The sequence below is a fragment of the Panthera uncia genome, chromosome X (genome assembly GCF_023721935.1).
Source record: "Panthera uncia isolate 11264 chromosome X, Puncia_PCG_1.0, whole genome shotgun sequence".
Taxonomy (NCBI): domain Eukaryota; kingdom Metazoa; phylum Chordata; class Mammalia; order Carnivora; family Felidae; genus Panthera; species Panthera uncia.
Window position 1 is genome coordinate 45647356 of NC_064817.1, and position 20315 is coordinate 45667670.

General features: G+C 41.9%; 1 protein-coding gene across 1 annotated transcript; it reads left to right on the plus strand.

Moving 5' to 3' along the window:
- The first annotated feature begins 13261 nt into the window (after nt 1–13261).
- On the plus strand, nt 13262–20112 carry LOC125932153 (uncharacterized). The gene is given in 7 exon segments (XM_049644615.1): nt 13262–15423; nt 15425–16244; nt 16247–16829; nt 16831–17830; nt 17833–18349; nt 18352–18645; nt 18648–20112. Coding segments are annotated over 7 exon segments (4725 nt in total). The 5' UTR covers nt 13262–14049; the 3' UTR covers nt 18785–20112.
- Nucleotides 20113–20315: the final 203 nt, after the last annotated feature.

A 20315-nucleotide genomic window follows, 5' to 3' on the forward strand; every position in this document is an offset into this window, starting at 1 on the left:
TAGGAGGCTGATTCTTGGTTTGTCTCTTTCTCTCTTTTTTCCCTTTCCTCTTTCATTTTGTTTCTTAAATTCCACATACAAGTGAGATCGTATGGTATGCCTTTCAATGACTTATTTCACTTAGCATTATACACACACACGCACACCACATCTTCTTTATCCATTCATCAATCAATGGACACTTGGGCTGCTTTCATACCTTGGCTACCACAAATAATGCTGCAATAAACATAGGTACATGCGTATGTCTTTGAATTAATGTTTTTGCATTTTTTGGGTAAATGCCCAGTAGTGCGATTCCTGGACCATTAGGTAGTTAGTTCTATTTTTAATTTTGAGGTACCTCCATACTGTTTTCTGCAGAGGCTGCATGAATATGCATTCCTATTAATATTGCAAGAGAATTCCTTTTTCTCCACATCCTCACCAAGACTTGTTTTTGCTTGTGGTGTTGATATTAGTCATTCTGACAAGTATGAAGTAATACCTCATTATAGTTTTGATTTGCATTTGCCAGATGACAAGTGAAGTTGAGCATCTTTTCATGTGTCTGTTGGCCATGTATAGGTCTTCTTTGGATAAATGTCTGTTCATATCTTCTGCCCATTATTAAATTGGATTATTTGTTTTTTGGTTATTGAATTGTATCAGTTCTTTATATATTTTGGGTACTAACCCTTTATCAGATATGTCATTTGCAAATATCTTCTCTCATTCAGTAGGTTGCCTTTTAGTTTTTTTTGTTTGTTTCCTTCACTGTGCAGAAGCTTTTAATTTCAATGTAGACCCAATAGTTTATTTTTTGCTTTTGTTTTCCTTGCCTCAGGAGACATATCTAGAAAAATGTTGTTATGGCTGATGTCAGAGAAATCACTGCCTGTGCTTTCTTCAAAGATTTTTATGGTTTCAGGTCTCACGTTTAGGTCTTTAATCCATGTTGAGTTTATTTTTGTGATTGGTGAAAGAAAGGGATATAGTTTCATTCTTTTGCATGTGGCTGTCCAGTTTTCCCAACACCATTTGTTGAAGAAACTGTAATTTTGCATTGGATATTCATTCCTCCCTTGTCAAAAGTAAATTGACTATATAATTGTGGATTTATTTACGGGTTTTCTATTCTGTTTCATTGATCTATGTGTCTACTTTTATGCCAGTAGCATACTGTTTTAATTACTACCACTTTGCAATAAAATTTGAAATCTGTAATTGTGATACTTCCCGTTTTGTTTTTCTTTTTCATAATTGCTGTGACTATTCGAAGTCTTTTGTGGTTTCATATAAATTTTAGGATTGTTTGTTCTAGTTCTGTGAAAAATGCTGTTGGTTTTCTGATACAGATTGCATTCAATGTGTAGATCACTCTGAATAGTACACACATTTTAACAATATTTATTCTTCCAAACCATGAGCATAAAATGTCTTTCCATTTCTTTGGGTCATCCTGAATTTCTTTAATCAATGTTTTACAGTTTTCACAGTGCAGATCTTTCACCTCTTCAGTTAAGTTTATCCCTAGATATTTCATTGTTTTTGGTGCAATTGTACATGTTATTGTTTTCTTTATGATAGAGAACAAACTGAGGGTTGATGAAGAAGGTGGGTGGGGGATGAGCTAGATGGGTAATGGTATTAAGAAGCATACTTATTAATGATGAGCACTGGGTGTTGTAAGTCATGAATGACTGAATTCTACTCCTGAAACCAATATTGCACTATAAGTTAACTACAATGTAAATAAAATTTTGAAAAAAAAATTAAAAAGATAAATAAAGTTTAAGTTTCTATTTACATTCCTGTTAGTTAACATACAGTGTAATATTAGTTTCAGGTAAAAAATTTAGTGATGTGACACTTACATACAACATCCAGTGTGTATCACAACCAAGTGCACTTCTTAACTCCCATCACCTATTTAACATATCCCCCTACCTACCTCCCCTCTGGTAGCCATCAATTTGTTCTCTGTAATTAAGAGTCTGTTTCTTGGTTTTCCTCTTTTTTTCCCCCTATGATTATTTGTAGTTTCTTAAATTCCACATATGAATGAAATCATATGGTATTTTTCTCTGACTTATTTCCCTTAGCGTATTACTCTCTGACTCCACCCACATAGTTGCAAATGGCAAGATTTCATTCTTTTTTATGGCTGAGTAATATTACATTATATATATATATATATATATATATATATAGTGCCACCTCTTCTTTATCCACTCATCAGTCAATGGACACTTGGGCTATTTACAAAATTTGGCTGTTGGAGATAATGTTGCTATAAACATTGGGAAGCATGTATCCCTTTGAATTAGTATTTTTTATCCTTTGGGCAAATACATAGTAGTGCAATTGCTGAGTCATAGGGTAGTTATTTTTTTTTAACTTTTCAAGGAACCTCCATACTGTTTTTCACAGTGGCTGCATCAGTTTGCATTCCCACCAAAAGTTAAAGAGGTTTCTCCTTTCTCTAAATCCTTGCCAACAACTGTTGTTTCTTGTGTTGTTGATTTCAGCCATTCTGACAGATGTGAGGTGATATCTCATTGTAGTTTTGATTTATATTTCCCTGATGATGACTGATGTTGGACATCTTTTCATGTGTCTGTTGGCCATCTGTATGTCTTCTTTGGAAAAATCTCTATTTATGTCTTCTGCCCATTTTTTTTTTGAGGGAGTTGGGTATTGAGTTTTATAAATTCCTTATGTAAATGTGATTGTTTTCTTAATTTCACTTTCTGATGCTTGATTATTAGAGTATACGAATGCAACAGATTTCTGTACATTGACTTTATGTCCTGCAACTTTATTAAATCCATTTTTCAGTTTTAATACGTTTTTGGTAGAGCCTTTCAAGTTTTCTATATATAGTATCATGTCATCTGCAAATAGAATTTTTCTTCTGCCTTACCAGTTTAGATGCCTTTTATTTCTTTATGTTGTCTAATGTCTATGGCTAGGACTTCCAGTACTATGTTCGAGAAAAGTGGTGAGAGTGAACATCCTTGTCTTGTCCCTGATCTTAGAGGAAATACCCTCAGTTTTTCACCATTGAGTAAGACGTTGGCTGTGAGATTTTCATATAAGGCCATTATGTTGAGGTATATTCCCTTTATATATCTACTTTGTTGAGAGTTTTTATCATGCATGGAGGTTGAATTTTGTCACCTGCTTTTTCTGCATCTATTAGATCATCATATTTTTCCCTTCATTTTGTTTTTGTAGTGTATCACATTGAATGATTTGCATATACTAAGGCATCAGTTCATCACTAAATAAATCATACTTGTGTTAAATGACCATTTCAATGCATTTTTAAATTCACATTGCTAATATTTTGTTGGGTATTTTTCCATCTCTGTTTATTGGAGATATTAACCTGTAATTTTTTTTTCTTGTACTTTCTGACTGGCTTTGCTATTAGAGTAATGCTGGCCTCATAGAATAAATTTGGAAGTTTTCTTTTCTATTTTTTTTTGAATGATTTGAGAAGGGCAAGTATTCACTTTTCTTTTAATGTTTGTTGGAATGCACTTGTGAAACCATCTGGTCCTGGACTTTATGTTGGGGATTTTAAGAGTACCAATTCGATTTTGTTACTAGTAATTTTTCTGTTCAGATTTTTTCTTTTTGATTCTTTTTGATTCAGTTTTATGTTTCTAAGAATTTATCCATTTCTACTAGGTTTTGCAATTTGCTGGCATATAATTTTCTATAGTAATCTCATAATTCTTTGTATTTCTGTGGTGTTAATAACTCCTCACCTTTCACTTCTGATTTTATTTATTTGAGTATTCTCTCCTTTTTTCTTGTTTAGAGTATGGCTAAACATTCTCAATTTTATCTTTTCAAATAATGATCTCTTAGTCTCAATGATCTTTTGTATTGATTTTTTATTCTCTATTTGATTTATTTCTGTTCTTACATTTATTGTTTCCTTACCTATACTAACTTTTGGCTTTGACTGTCCTTTTTCTAGTTTATATCATGTGAAGTTATATCGTTTATTTGAGATTTTTCATGTTTCTTAAGGTAGACTCCAATTGCTATAAACTTCTCTCTTAGATTTGCTTTTGTTGTGTCCCAAACATTTTGAACTGCGTTTTTTTTCTGTTTTCATTTGTCGTCAGATATTTTTTCTTCACTGATTTCTTCATTGACCCATTTTTTATTTAGTAACATGTTATTTATCCTCCATGTCCTCATCTAGACACAGGATCAATAAAGAAACAAGGGCCCTGAATGATACATTGGATCAGATGGACTTGACAGATATATCTAGAACTCTGCATCCCAAAGCAACAGAGTATACTTTCTTCTCGAGTGCACGTAGAACATTCTCCAAGATAGATCACATACTGGGTCATAATACAACCCTTCATAAGTATACAAGAATTGAGATCATACCATTCACACTGTCAGACCACAATGCTATGAATCTTGAAATCAACCACAGGAAAAAGTCTGGAAAACCTCCAAAAGCATGGAGGTTAAAGAACACCCTACTAAAGAATGAATGGGTCAACCAGGCAATTTGAGAAGAAATTTAAAAATATATGGAAACAAATGAAAATGAAAATACAACAATCCAAATGCTTTGGGATGCCGCGAAGGCAGTCTTGAGAGGAAAATACATTGCAATCCAGGCCTATCTCAAGAAACAAGAAAAATCCCAAATACAAAATCCAACAGCACACATAAGGAAACTAGAAGCAGAACAGCAAAAACAACCCAAACCCAGCAGAAGAAGAGAAATAATAAAGATCAGAGCAGAAATAAACAATATAGAATCTAAAAAAACTGTAGAGCATATCAATGAAACCAAGAGTTGTTTTTTTGAAAAATAAACAAAATTGATGAACCTCTAGCCAGGCTTCTCAAAAAGAAAAGGGAGATGACCCAAATAGATAAAATCATGAATGAAAATGGAATCATTACAACCAATCTTTCAGAAATACAGGCAATTATCAGGGAATACTATGAAAAATTATCTGCCAACAAACTGGACAACCTGAAAGAAATGGACAAATTCCTAAGCACCCACCTACTTCCAAAACTCAAACAGGAAGAAACAGGAAACTTGAACAGACCCATAAACAGCAAAGAAATTGAATCAGTTATCAAAAATCTCCCAATAAATAAGAGTCCAGGACCAGATGGCTTCCCTGGGGAATTCTACCAGACGTTTAAAGCAGAGATAATACCTATCCTTCTCAAGCTATTCCACAAAATAGAAAGGGAAGGAAAACTTCCAGACTCATTCTATGAAGCCAGCATTACTTTGATTCCTAAACCAGACAGAGACCCAGTAAAAAAAGAGAACTACAGGCCAATATCCCTGATGAATATGGATGCAAAAAATCTCAATAAGATACTAGCAAATCGAATTCAACAGCATACAAAAAGCATTATTCATCATGATCACTTGGGATTCATTCCTGGGCTGCAGGCCTGGTTCAACATTTGCAAATAAATCAAGGTGATACATTACATTAATAAAATAAAGATAAGAACCATATGATCCTGTCGATCAATGCAGAAAATGCATTTGACAAAATTCAGCATCTTTTCTTAATAAAAACCCTCGCGAAAGTTGGGATAGAGGGACCATACTTAAACATCATAAAAGCCATTTATGAAAAGCACACAGATAATATTATCCTCAATGGGGAAAAACTGAGAGCTTTCCCCCTGAGATCAGGAACACGACAGGAATGTCCACTCTCACCGCTATTGTTTAACATAGTGTTGGAAGTTCTAGCATCAGCAATCAGACAACAAAAGGAAATCAAAGGCATCAAAATTGGCAAAGATGAAATCAAGCTTTCACTTTTTGCATATGACATCATATTATATATGGAAAACTCGATAGACTCCACCAAAAGTCTGCTAGACTGATACATGAATTCAGCAAAGTCACAGGATACAAAATTAATGTAAAGAAATCAGTTGCATTCTTATACACTAATAATAAAGCAACAGAAAGACAAATAAAGAAACTGATCCCATTCACAATTGCACCTAGAATCATAAAATACTTAGGAATAAATCTATCCAAAGATATAAAAGATCTGTATGCTGAAAGGTATAGAAAGCTTATTAAGGAAATTGAAGAAGATATAAAGGAATGGAAAAACATTCTATGCTCCTGGATTGGAAGAATAAATTTTGTTAAAATGTCAATGCTACCCAAAGCTATCTACACATTCAATGCAATCCCAATCAAAATTGCACCAGCATTCTTCTCGAAGCTAGAACAATCAATCCTAAAAATTGTACGGAACCACAAAAGACCCTAATCAGCCAAAGTAATTTTGAAGAAGAAGACCAAAGCAGGAGGCATCACAATCCCAGACTTTAGCCTCTACTACAAAGCTGTCATCATCAAGACAGCATGTTATTGGCACAAAAACAAACACATAGACCAATGGAATATAATAGAAACCCCAGAATTAGACCAACAAAAGTATGGCCAACTAATTTTTGACAAAGCAGGAAACAATATACAATGGAAAAAAGACAGTCTCTTTAACAAATGGTGCTGGGAGGGCTAGAGAGCAACATGCAGAAGGATGAAACTAGACCACTTTCTTATACCATTCACAAAAATAAACTCAAAATGGATAAAGCAACTGAATGTGAGACAGGAGACCATCAAAACCCTAGAGGAGAAAGCAGGAAAACATCTCTCTGACCTCAGCCACAGCAATTTCTTACTTGACACATCCCCAAAGGCAAGGGAATTAAAAACAAAAATGGACTGTTGGGACCTCATGAAGATAAAAAGCTTCTGCACTGCAAAGGAAACAATCAACAAAACTAAAAGGCAACCAATGGAGTGGGAAAAGATATTTGCAAATGACATGTCGGACAAAGGGATAGTATCCAAAATCTAGAAAGAACTCACCAAACTCCACACCTGAAAAACAATCCAGTGAAGAAATGGGCAGAAGACATGAATAGATACTTCTTTAAAGAAGACATCCTGATGGCCAACAGGCACTTAAAAGGATGCTCAACGTCACTCTTCATCAGGGAAATACAAATCAAAACCACACTGAGATACCACCTCATGCCAGTCAGAGTGGCTGAAATGAACAAATTAGGAGACCCTAGATGCTGGAGAGGATGTGGAGAAATGGGTACCCTCTTGCACTGTTGGTGGGAATGCAAATTGGTGCAGCCACTCTGGAAAACAGTGTGGAGGCTCCTCAAAAAATAAAAATAGATCTACCCTATGACCCAGCAATAGCACTGCTAGGAATTTACCCGAGGGATACAGGAGTGCTGATGCATAGGGGCACTTGTACCCTAATGTTTATAGCAGCACTTTCAACAATAGCCAAATTATGGAAAGAATCTAAATGTCCATCAACTGATGAATGAATAAAGAAATTGTGGTTTATATACACAGTGGAGTACTACATGGCAATGAGAAAGAATGAAATATGGTCTTCTGTAGCAACGTGGATGGAACTGGAGAGTGTGATGCTAAGTGAAATAAGTCATACAGAGAAAGACAGATACCATCTGTTTTCACTCTTGTGTGGATCCTGAGAAACTTAGCAGAAGGCCATGGGGGAGAGGGAGGGAAAAAAAGTCAGAGACAGAGGGAGCCAAACCATAAGAGACTCTTAAAAAACTGAGAAGAAACTAAGGGTTGATGGGGGGGGGGGGGGGGAGGGAGGGGAAAGTGGGTGATGGGCATTGATGAGGGCACCTGTTGGGATGAGCACTCGGTGTTGTATGGAAATCAATTGACTATAAATGTCATATTAAAAAAAATGTTTGGAAAGCTAGAAAAAAATGTCTATTTTGTCTGATGTAAGTACCAAAACTGGCTGAGTTTTAAAGCTCACAAAGTTAAGTCCCACTAAATCAGTGTATGCAATGCGATACATTATGGGGTCTTGCTTTCTCAGGGCAGGTACCCAGGGCCAGGGTGCTCAGTATGGTGTGTGAATTCCTCACTACTCCATTCTTACTATATCCCTTCATTTGTGGGTAGTTGCATTGGGTGTTTGGTTCCTGAGTGCATCTCCTCACCTCTTACCCTTTTTCATATGGCCTTTTTTCCATGACTAGCTGTGAGACATATATTTTCTAGTCTTTCGGTTATTTTCAGAGTTAGTTGCAGTACATGTAGTTGTTGCCTTGGTGTGCCCATGGGAGGAGGTGAGCTCAGGACCTTCCTACTCCACTATTTCCTTCTCTCTCTCTCAAGTGTCCTTCTTAAATAAGTGATCTTATCTAATTGGATTGTTCCTAATTGTGGCAATTTAATTCTAGGTTGTTTTCAGTAAGACTTTGCTGTTTTTGTAGATATTTACAGCTTCTGGGACCACAGTTTTTAGACATAAAATAAACAGTTTTGCCTAAAGGTGGCACTCTCAACTCTGGATTTTAAGATTTTATTCATTTACTTACTTATTTATTGCTAAGGCTTTGAGTCTCTGACAGTTGAACTATTACATAAAAGTGATGTGCCACCAGGCTGGAGACTGTGTGGTGTTTTACAGTGTACCTATTTGCATGGGCATTTTCTTGAGGTTAGGCTGTGTCAACCTAACTCATTCCATGATCAACTTATCCTAATATAAGGTCTTTTTGTTAAGTGGTATACACACTAACAGCTCTTAAATGCTTGATCAATGCCACCAATTTTTTCAAGTTTTTCTTTTTACTCCTTTTTTTTTTAGTTTTATTTATTTAGAGAGAGAGAGAGTGTGTGCAGGGAAGGGGCAGAAAGAAAGGGAGAAAGGATCCCAAGCAGGCTTCATGTTGTCAGCATGGATCTTGACATGGGGCTCAAAACCATGAATTGTGAGATCATGGTCTGAACTGAAATCAAGAGTCAGACACCTAACCGACTGAGCCATCCAGGCACCTCCCTTTTTACTTCTGATATTCCCATTAACAATTATTTTTTATTTCCAAAAAATAAGAGAAATAAACATGTGTACCTTAATATATCAGCAGTAATCAAGAGATTTTTACTACTTCCTGGCCACAGATTAAGGCCCTGTGCACACCAACAATTCTTTTAGAATCTTTAACTGGGGAATGAATTTATCCAGCAGAACTCAAGAAATTCAAGCTAAAGACTGGGGGCTCCACACTGCCACTAACAGTTCCCACATGGATCTTCTGGCAGATTTAAAAGCTGAGAGTTTTTCACTCAAAAACTAGGGATTTGCAGTCTGAAACACTAAGGACTTGACTCTTGGTACAGTCATCTACCAGCTAAAGCTGACCTGCCCTGTATTGGAAAGCCAATTCTATTGAGAACTTGACACAAAGAAAGAAGAGCTGAGAACTGAGAGGTACTTACTCATAGCTTTCAGAAACAGTAAAAAGGGTAACTGAAAGGAGGTTTGCAAACACCATACCTGTGTTTCTCACTGTCACTGAGTGTTGTCATAAGTTTACTTCAGATCTCAATACTGCTGATAAATATGTTAAAAAAAATCATTCAAATAGTAAATTTGAAGATCTAATTGGGTTTATTCAATGATTCATAAATCAGGCAGCATTCCATTTAGGAAATAAAAAGGAGCTCCAATAAGGTGTACAAAATGAAAGCATTTTGTATAATCAGAAGGTATGGGAATGAAGAAGTAATAAAAGAAAATATTATTTTAGGCTAGGTCATCTTTCTTTGGGGGAAGGGTGGACATCTATCATGCAGATTACCTCATTAGTGTTGGTCAAAAAATTCCAGACTTATTAGTTTAAAATTCCATTTCTGGGAGAGACCAAAAGTCCAACAAGCTAGGTATTAAGTCTTGGTTGGCTGGCATGGGGCTTAGTACAAGTGACACCATTTTGACCTGTTTTGTTTTGTTTTGTTTTGTACCAAACCTGACTCAAGAAGAAACAAATAATCTGAATGGACATGTGTCTTAGTCCATTCAGACTGCTATAACAAAAGTATCATAAATGGATGATTAAAAATAACAGAAATTTATTGCCCACAGTTCTTGAACATAGAAGTCTAAGATCAAGATGCCAGCATGGTTGTGTTCTCATGAGAATCCTTTTGTTTGTTTGTTTGTATACAGTTGGTATCTTTTCAATGTCCTCACATGGTGGAGAAGGCTAGGGAGATATGCAAGTCATCCTTTATAAAGTACGTTTATAAGGGCTCTATCTTTATAACTTAGTCATGTCGATGAAGACTTTGCCTTTATGACCTCATTTTTTTAGTACCATTACCTTGAGGATTAGAATTTCAACAAAAAAATTGGGGGGGGGCAGTGGGAGAAAAAAACGTTCAGACCATTGAGTTCCGTCTATGGCTACCCAAAATTCATGTCCTTCTTGCATCCAAAATGCATTCATTCCATCCCACTAGGCCCAGAGTCTTCATTTGTTCCAGTATTTACTCAAAAGTTTAACTTTAAAGGTTGATCTTAAATATCATCTTAATTTAATATGGGTGAGATGTTTCATCCTTGAACAAATCGGTCTTAAGTTATGAAATTGTGAATTCAACAGTTATGTGCTTCCAAATACAGTGGTGGGACAGGCATAGGATAGACATTCCCATTCCAAAAGGAAAGGATAGAAGATTAAAAAAGGATTAACTTGTCCCAGGAAAGTCTAAAATCTAGTGGAGCTGTTGGAGAAGTAAATAAAATACATCAAAGATGGCCGATGGGGCTAAAACAAACTCTGGTCTCTAGAGACCTTCTCCAGGTTTTTCTTCCTTTGTTTGCTGTGCGGTGAAAACCCCCACAGATATGGAGGCTGTCAGCTATAAATTACCCTCCCCACTTGCATTGTGGGCTCAGACCTTTGGAGAAACAGTCTCCTCTGAGCCTGCCAGTGTTAAATAAATCTCCAATCCACCAAGATCTCCGAGTGCTGCTTGGTTTTTCCGCCAGCGTTGCAGCCTGGTTCTGTAACAGAGCAAACAACCCTAAACCCCAAGGCCTCAAAGCCTAGCCTTTCAGGCCCACTGGGGTTGTCATCACACCTTCTGGATACATTGGGGTTGGATTTGGATCTCCAAGGATCTAGGTAGCTTTGCCTCTATGGCTCTGCATGGTAATATCCATGCAGCAGTTCTCAGGGGTTGGAATGGAGTGCCCATATCTCTCTCAGGCTGGAAATTCATTCCCATTGATGAGGGAGCATAAAGCAGACTGAGGGCAAAATACAAGCTAACCCCCATCCTAGGCCCAGGTGGGATATGTGTGATATTCCTTAGACACTCTTGGTTGCCCAAGAACAAAGGAAAACAAAGAAAACAAGTGGTTAACTGATAGAGATCATGGAGACATGAGTCATGGAGACATGAGTCTCCATCTGTTTGTAGATATTGTAGTAAATTACAAGAATAAAGGTAATCTTATCACAAGCCTAATATCTAGGAACCTATAGACTCAGTTTCCTGGAGCCCCAACATAGTGATATGGGGAACAAAGGCAAGAAGGAAATGGCAGGTAAAATTAAATTTCCTTATACCTGCAGCCCATTGACAAATACCTGAGGCAAAAACAGAGGATAACATTTCTCCAGGAACCCCTTACCATCCTAATGTTAATGCCTTACTAGAGGAAAAACAACCTTAGCTTGACAATAGCAAGGCCTCAGGTGTCTTAGGAGTCCTCTTTAGCATATCAAAGTCCCTCTGGAGGCCTCCCTTTTGACTTTACTTCCCCCAACATCATAATATATAAGGAGCCACTCTTCACAACCCCAGTGCACCTCTTCCTGCCCAGAAGTCCTGTCCTGTGATTTAATAAAATCACCCTTTTGCACCAAAGATGTCTTAAATAATTCCTTCTTGGCCATTGCCTATGGAGTCCCCACCATCACCCCCAAAACCTCATCACCATGGCCCTATCAGTCAATGGTCCCTCCATAGCAGCAGCCCTCTTCCTGGATTGCATGCTTACATTTCCCAGAGGCTCCATTCTAGAAATCTAGGTGAATAGAACAATGTTTCAATGCCTTGTGGACCCTATGCACCATGTATATTCAAGGTTTACTGCTTGTGCCCTCTGGAGAAGTGGCTGCCCTGAACCTAACTGCACCTGGGCCCTCCAGAGCTGAACTTGTTGAGTCCTAGGAGCCTGGTGGTAGAATACAAGGACTATCATCTTGAAACTTTTCTGCCCACCACAGGCAGAAAAGCCTGTAATAGGAGAAGCAGCCCTGATGATCTCCACAACACAGTTGGGATCATTCTCCCATGGTTTGGACAATAGGTCCTAGCTTATATTATACGGCTTGCTAATCACTCCATTGTCATGATGAATAGCTCCTACTTTCTTTTAAGATGGCCTATCCATACTAGTATACTTAATCAAATTTAGTCACACCCTCTAGATTCTCTCCCAAGCAAGTTTTTTTTTTCATTCTGTTCTATGTTGGCAGAGTAAAAACTTCCCAAATTTTGAAGTCCTGCTCTTCTTATATTAATAATTTCACGTTAAAGTCATTTCTCTCTTCTCACATTTTTTAAATAATCATTCAAGAGAAACCAGGCTACTCCTTCAAAGCTTTGCTTAGAAATTTCCTCAGCCAAACATCCAATTTCATTGCTCACAAGTTCTACCTTCTACAAAACACTAGGACTCAATTCAGCCAAGTCCTACTTTATAACAAGAATTGCCTTCCCTCCAGTTTTCAATACATTTCTTATACCTGAGACCTCATCAGAATGACCTTTACCATTGGTATTTCTACCAACATTCCATTCACAACAACTTAGATATTCTCTAAGAAGATAGAAAGTCTCTTCTTTCTGGATCCTCACCAGAATTGCCTTTAAAGATCTATCTGTTCATGGCATGTAAACTTTTTCTAGAACTCACATGCTCTTCCAGCCTCTGCCCATCATCTAGTTCCAAAGATGCTTGCACATTTTTAGTTATTTCTTATAGTACCAACCTCACTCCCAGTACCAATTTTATGTTAGTCCATTAAGGTTGCTATGACAAAAAGAACATAAACAGGATAGCTTATAAACAACAGAAATTTATTTTTTCAGCTGTGAAGGATGGAAAGGACAAGATCAAGGTGCCGGCTTCATCATATTTTCTAGTGAGAGCTCTTGTGCTAGCTTCAGCTGCACATATACTAGTGACAGCTGTCTTCCTGCTTCATAGCCATTATCTTCTCACTGTGTCCCCACATGATAGAAAGGGTTATATTGCTATGTGGAGCCTCTTTTATAAGGGCACTAAACCCACTTGTGAAGCTCTGTCCTTATGAATTCATCATTTCCCAAAGGTCATAATTCCCAATAATTTACGATTCGAATTTCAGCATATAAATTTTCATGGCGGGGATACAAACATTTAGACCATAGTAAAGTGTTAGAAGAAATGACATTAAATTAGTGACAGGGCGGGCCTACGCCGGCTGACTCCATCTTGTTCTGTGTCCTTCACCTTGACTATACCTCCTCCCCTTGAGTAACCCCCCCCCCACTCACCTGCCTAACAGGACTCGGACCCTCCCCTAGACAATCGGCTGAGGCCACAGCTATTACCTCACCAACTGCCCCTAGGCCCCAATAAAACCTTTGTCCTTTTGAAACTTGCTCTCTCTCCCTGGTATCTCACTGCTGCATCGGTGCAGGTAGGGGATTGAGCTTGAGCTAGCTCGAATAAAGGCTCTTTTGCTTTTGCATTGGACTCAGCTCCCTGGCAGTATTTGGGGATCACGAATTCTGGGCATAACATTTGGGGGCTCGTCCAGGATCCCCAAGACCCCTGAGGGACCCCCAAACCGGAGAGCCTGACTGGCCACGGTTAGTGTCTGTTCGTTCTGTCTTTTCTGTGTGAGCTCATGTCTGAAATTCTGGTAGTGCCCGACGCAGTCTAAGTGGACGCACTGGAGGACCACGGGCCGGGAGTTTTGGAAGACGTTCTGATCCTCCCTTTTGGAGGGACATGGAATCCCCTCATCGGTTTTGGAGGGACACGGAATCCCCTCAAAGGTCTGAGACGAGGCGGGTCGCTCCTGCCGGTCGGCGTGAGGCCGTCGTTTAGCTTTCGGTTTTGGAGGGATGTGGAATCCCCTCATCGGTTTTGGAGGGACATGGAATCCCCTCAAAGGTCTAAGCTAGCTTTCAGTTTTGCTTCCATGGAGTTGGAAGACTTTCTAGGGGCCCTCTGTTTGTCTGTTTTTGTGTTTCTCTGTTTTGTTCTGTGGACTTACTGGACTTACTGGACGGATGTTATGGGACAGACTCAGACTACTCCTCTAAGTATTATGATTGATCACTTTAAGGATGTGAGGGGAAGAGCTAACAACCTCAGTGTGGAAGTCCAAAAGGGTCAGTGGCAGTTTTTTTGTTCTAGTGAGTGGCCAACTTTCAATGTCGGATGGCCACCAGAGGGGACCTTCGACCTCCCTACCATCTACCGAGTCAGGAGTATCATCTCTCGGCCTAAGATGGGCCATCTTGATCAGCTCCCTTACATTATCACTTGGCAGGACCTTGTAGAAGACCCACCCTCTTTGCTTAAGCCCTTCCTAGTCCCGCTCCCTCCGGAGCCAAAACCCATTCTTGCTTTGCAGGGGACAAAGAAGAAGAAAAGTCTTACCCAGCCTTCAGTACCCCTCCACCCTGTCCTACAAGGGGGGACTGAAGAAGAATTAATTTTTCCTCCCCCATATAACCCCTCTAGGATGCCGGAAGAACACCATCCTCCCCCTCTGGGGGAGGCAAACACTGTTCCAAGAGTGGGAGGCAGAAATGCTCCAGTGGGAAACCCGCCCTTTACCAGACAAAGGGCTCAGAGGGAGCAATCCGCCTCTGCTGCTGACTCCACTATTCTGCCCCTGCAAGCCACCGGACCCCCAGACGCGGAGGGGAATCAGCCCCATCACTATTGGCCTTCTGCCACTAGTGACCTCTACAATTGGAAAGCTCAGAATCCTAAGTTTTCTGAGAAACCAGCAGGGCTTATTGATTTATTAGACTCTGTTCTTTTTACCCATCAGCCCACGTGGGACGATTGCCAGCAGCTTTTGCAGGTCCTGTTCATGACTGAAGAAAGAGAAAGAATCCTCAATGGGGCCCGAAAACTAGTTCCGGGCGCAGACAGGAATCCCACCACCAACCAGGCTCAGATAGATGCCTCCTTCCCTTTAACTCGGCCCCAGTGGGATTTCAACACAGCAGAAGGTAAGGAGAGGCTCCGGGTCTACCGCCAGACTCTAATGGGGGGTCTCCAAATGGCTGCTAGAAAGCCAACCAATTTGGCCAAGGTAGGAAATGTACAACAGGGAAAAGATGAATCTCCGGCTGCCTTTTTAGAACAGATCATGGAGGCATTCCGTACCTATACCCCCATGGATCCAAAGGCTCTGGAAAGCAAAGCATCTGTTATCATGGCCTTTGTAAACCAATCGGCCATAGACATTAGGAGAAAATTACAGAAAATAGATAGCCTAGGAGAAAAAAAGTCTGCAGGACTTACTGGTGGTAGCCGAAAAGGTATATAATAACCGGGAGCCTCCTGAGGACAAGCAGGCTAGTGCCATGGCGGCTGCCAGCAGTAAGCAGACTCGAGACCTGGCCAGAATACTACTAGCTACCACTGCTGACTCCCCTGAAGAACAAGACTGCTGTCTCCGGCAGCTGGCAGACGATGCAAGGAAAGGTAAAGGAACCACCAAGGGGGGGAAGCAGAGGCTGCAGAAAGATCAGTGTGCATACTGCAAGGAGATAGGGCATTGGGCCCGAGATTGTCCGAAAAAGGCCGGCGGGAAGGGAAGCAAGACTGATCGAGTAAAAGTCCTAGAGCTAGATGAACTGAGTGATTAGGGGAGTCGGAGTTCGGACCCTCTCCCCAAACCCAGGGTAACTCTTAAAGTGGAGGGGACCCCTGTTGACTTCCTTGTCGACACTGGAGCAGAACATTCAGTCCTCCGCACCCCACAAGGAAAACTAGCCAGCAAGAAGTCCTGGGTACAAGGGGCAACTGGTATGAGCCAGTATTCATGGACTACCTGAAGAATGGTAGATTTGGGGACGGGATGGGTATCCCACTCCTTTATGGTAATACCAGAATGCCCCTACCCACTGTTAGGATGGGACTTACTGACCAAGATTGGAGCTTATATAACTTTCAGGCAAGGGGGGCCTCAGGTCACCGATGGCAAGGGCCACCCCATACAGGTCCTGACCATGAAACTGGAGGATGAATACCACCTCCACCAGGAGGCGCTCCCGAGAGAGGATAATATAGACAGATGGCTACAAGAATTCCCCTTGGTTTGGGCAGAGATGGGGGGATAGGACTAGCCACTCACAGGACCCCGGTCCTGGTAGAGCTCAAGCCAGGAGAGAGTCCGGTAAGTATCAAACAATACCCCATGTCTCAGGAGGCCCGGAAGGGGATCCAGCCACACATCCGGAGACTACGAAGCCTAGGGGTACTAGTTCCTTCCCAGTCTCCCTGGAACACCCCCCTACTGCCGGTCAGGAAGCCTCACACAAATGACTACCAACCAGTACAAGACCTCCGGGAAGTAAATAAGAGGGTCATGGACATACACCCAACTGTTCCCAACCCATATACTCTCTTGAGCTCCTTGGCTCCCTTCAGGGTCTGGTATACTGTACTAGGTTTAAAGGACGCCTTCTTCAGTCTGCCGCTGGCACCCCAGAGCCAACCCTTGTTTGCCTTCAAGTGGCATGATCCAGAGGAGGGCTACAGTGGGCAACTCACCTGGACACGGCTACCTCAGGGATTCAAAAATTCGCCCACCATCTTCGACGAGGCACTACAGGAGGACCTGGGTGAGTACAGAAAGGAGCACCCTGGCCTCACCCTCCTACAGTATGTAGATGACATCCTGATTGCTGCTGACATGGCCAGACTGTGAGCGAGGGACCCAGGACCTGCTGGCTACCCTGGGGGCCTTAGGGTACCAGGCATCCATGAAGAAAGCTCAGATATGCAGGGAGAGGGTAAGTTACCTGGGATATATCCTGGAGGGTGGACAGCGGTGGTTATCAGATGCCAGAAAAGAAACTGTCCTAAAGATCCCTACTCCCACTTCCCGAAGAGAAGTAAGGGAATTCTTAGGATCAGCCGGCTACTGCCGCCTCTGGGTTCCAGGTTTTGCTGAGATCGCCAGGCCCCTATATGAAGCTACCAAAGAGGGGGAAACATTTAAATGGGCTGAAAAAGAAGAAACTGCCTTTAATCAGTTAAAAAAGCCCCTCCTAAGTGCCCCAGCCCTGGGCCTACCAGACATTACGAAGCCCTTCCACCTCTTTGTAGACGAACATAAGGCAATAGCAAAAGGGGTTCTAACTCAAGCCTTAGGCCCCTGGAACCGCCCAGTGGCTTACCTGTCCAAGAAACTAGACCCAGTGGCTGCCGGCTGGCCGCCATGCCTAAGAATTGTTGCTGCGACAGCACTCCTAGTCAAGGATGCAGACAAACTGACCCTAGGACAGGAGATCTGGATCACAACCCCATACGCCATTGAAGCGGTCCTGAAACAGCCTCCTGATAGATGGATGAGCAACACATGTATGACTCATTACCAGAGCCTCCTACTCAACCCTCCATGAGTGCAGTTCCACCCCAGTGCAGCCCTCAATCCTGCAACCCTGCTGCCCGACCCTGACCTAGGTGCTCCAATACATGACTGTGCGGGAATCCTGGAACAAGTACAGGGATTCTGGATGGACTTGACCGACCGGCCTCTCCCCGATGCTGAGGCTACTTGGTTCACTGATGGCAGCAGCTTTGTGCGAGATGGACACAGGTATGCGGGTGCAGCGGTGGTCACCGAAACGGACACCGTATGGGCAGAGGCTCTACCCTCCGGAACGTCAGCCCAGCAAGCAGAGCTCATATAGCCCTCACCAAGGCGCTGATGCTGGGAGCCGGAAAGCGGCTTAACATCTACACAGACAGCCGTTATGCGTTTGCCACAGCTCATATTCATGGGGTAATTTATCAGGAGAAGGGGTTACTGACAGCAGAAGGACGGACTATAAAAAATAAGCAGGAGATACTTAACCTGCTTACGGCCTTATGGCTTCCTGCCAAGCTAACCATTATCCACTGCCAAGGGCACCAAAAAGCTGATAACCCAGTAGCTAGAGGTAATCAAAAGGCTGACCAGACAGCCAAAGCAGTAGCCCTTACTTCAGTCCCCACCATGACCATACAACTACCGGACCCAGGAGACCCAGTTTTACCAGACCAGCCCAAATACTCCCAGGAGGAGTTACAGCGGATCAAGAAACTCCCCATGGCCCAGAAGACAAAGGGATGGTGGTATACACCTAACAAGGAGCTCATGCTGCCAGACCGGCTCGGAGTTTCAATATTAGAGCACATGCATCAGTCTACTCACATGGGGCCTGAAAATTAAAAGACTTAATCCGACATGCCAGAATCAAGATTCACCAACAGGACACCAAAATAGAGCAAGTTGTATCTGTCTGCAAGACCTGCCAACTCACCAACGCGAGGGCCCCATCAAATAAAAAAGGAACCAGGCTCAGAGGCACCAGACCAGGAGCCCAATGGGAAGTCGACTTCACTGAAGTCAAACCAGGAAAGTATGGTTATAAATATCTTTTAGTATTTACAGACACCTTCTCTGGCTGGGTGGAGGCATACCCAACCAAGCATGAAATGGCTCAGACGGTGGCTAAGAAGCTACTAGAAGACATCTTACCCAGGTATGGTTTTCCTGCCATGGTAGGATCAGACAATGGACCAGCTTTTATCTCGCAGGTAACACAGGCAGTAGCCAAGGCGGTGGGGGCAAACTGGAAATTACATTGTGCTTATAGGCCCCAGAGCTCAGGACAGGTAGAAAAAATTAATAGAACCCTAAAAGAGACCCTTACCAAATTAACCATGGAGACTGGCGGGGACTGGGTGACTCTCCTACCATACGCCCTTTACCGGGTTAAAAACACTCCTTACACTCTGGGTTTTACTCCTTATGAGATCATGTTTGGCAGGCCACCCCCTGTTATTCCCAACCTTCGAGCTGAACTTCTTGCTGAGTTTAAAGATCAATAACTTTTTCTTTCCTTGAGAAGGCTCCAGAGGGCGCAGGAGGACATTTGGCCACGCCTACGTGCCCTCTACGAGGCTGGCCCGACCCCGACACCTCATCAGTACAGGCTGGGAGACTGGGTCTACATCAAGAGGCACCACCGAGAGACCCTCGAGCTGCGCTGGAAGGGACCCTACATCGTGGTGCTGACAACCCCCACCGCTCTCAAAGTAGATGGCATCGCGACCTGGGTCCATCACACCCACGTTCGGCCAGCGGACCCCTCCTCGATCTGGAAGGACTTCGTCACGCGATGGGCTGTCAGTAGAGACCAACACAACCCACTCAAGCTCAAGCTACAGCGCATTCGACCCACTTAATATTGGTAACTCTGTTAACTCTGCTTGTCATTGCTCATGCTGCCGGGAGTCCCCACGCCCCCCAAAACATCACTTGGCAGATCATAGACACCAGCTCAGGGACAATACTTAATCAGACCTCCCAGAGCCACCCCAGGGACACTTGGTTCCCAGAACTTTGTGTAAACCTCCAAACTCTGTTCCCCTTGTCACCATAAATGCAGCCGGTCCCATGACTGGGTCCGTAAGCTACATGACAAGGGGGGAATGAAAGGGCGGACCTACGCCGGCCAACTCCATCTTGTTCTGTGTCCTTCACCTTGACCATACCTCCTCCCCTTGAGTAACCCCCCCCCTCACCTGCCTAACAGGACTCGGACCCTTCCCCAGCCAATCGGCTGAGGCCACAGCTATTACCTCACCAACTGCCCCTAGGCCCCAATAAAACCTTTGTCCTTTTGAAACTTGCTCTCTCTCCCAGGTATCTCACCACTGCGTCGGTGCAGGTAGGGGATTGAGCTCGAGCTAGCTCGAATAAAGGCTCTTTTGCTTTTGCATTGGACTTGGCTCCCTGGCGGTATTTGAGGATCACGAATTCTGGGCATACCAATTAGTAATCCAAAAACTTTCCACAAAGGAAAGCTCAGGACAAGATGGTTTCACTGGTGAATTCGATCAAACATTTAAAGAATTATAATCAGTTCATCACAAACTCTTACAAAATATAGAAGAGAATGGAGTACTTCCCAATTAATTCTATGAGGACATTATTACCCTGATACAAAAGCCAAACAAAGATATACAAGACAACCATAGAACAACACTTTTTGAATAGAAAAGAAAATTCCAAACAAAATACTAATACTGAATCTAGCAACATATAAAAATGATTATACAACATGACCAAGTTGGATTTATCCCAGGAATGGATGGTTGGTTCAACATATGAAAATCAAACAA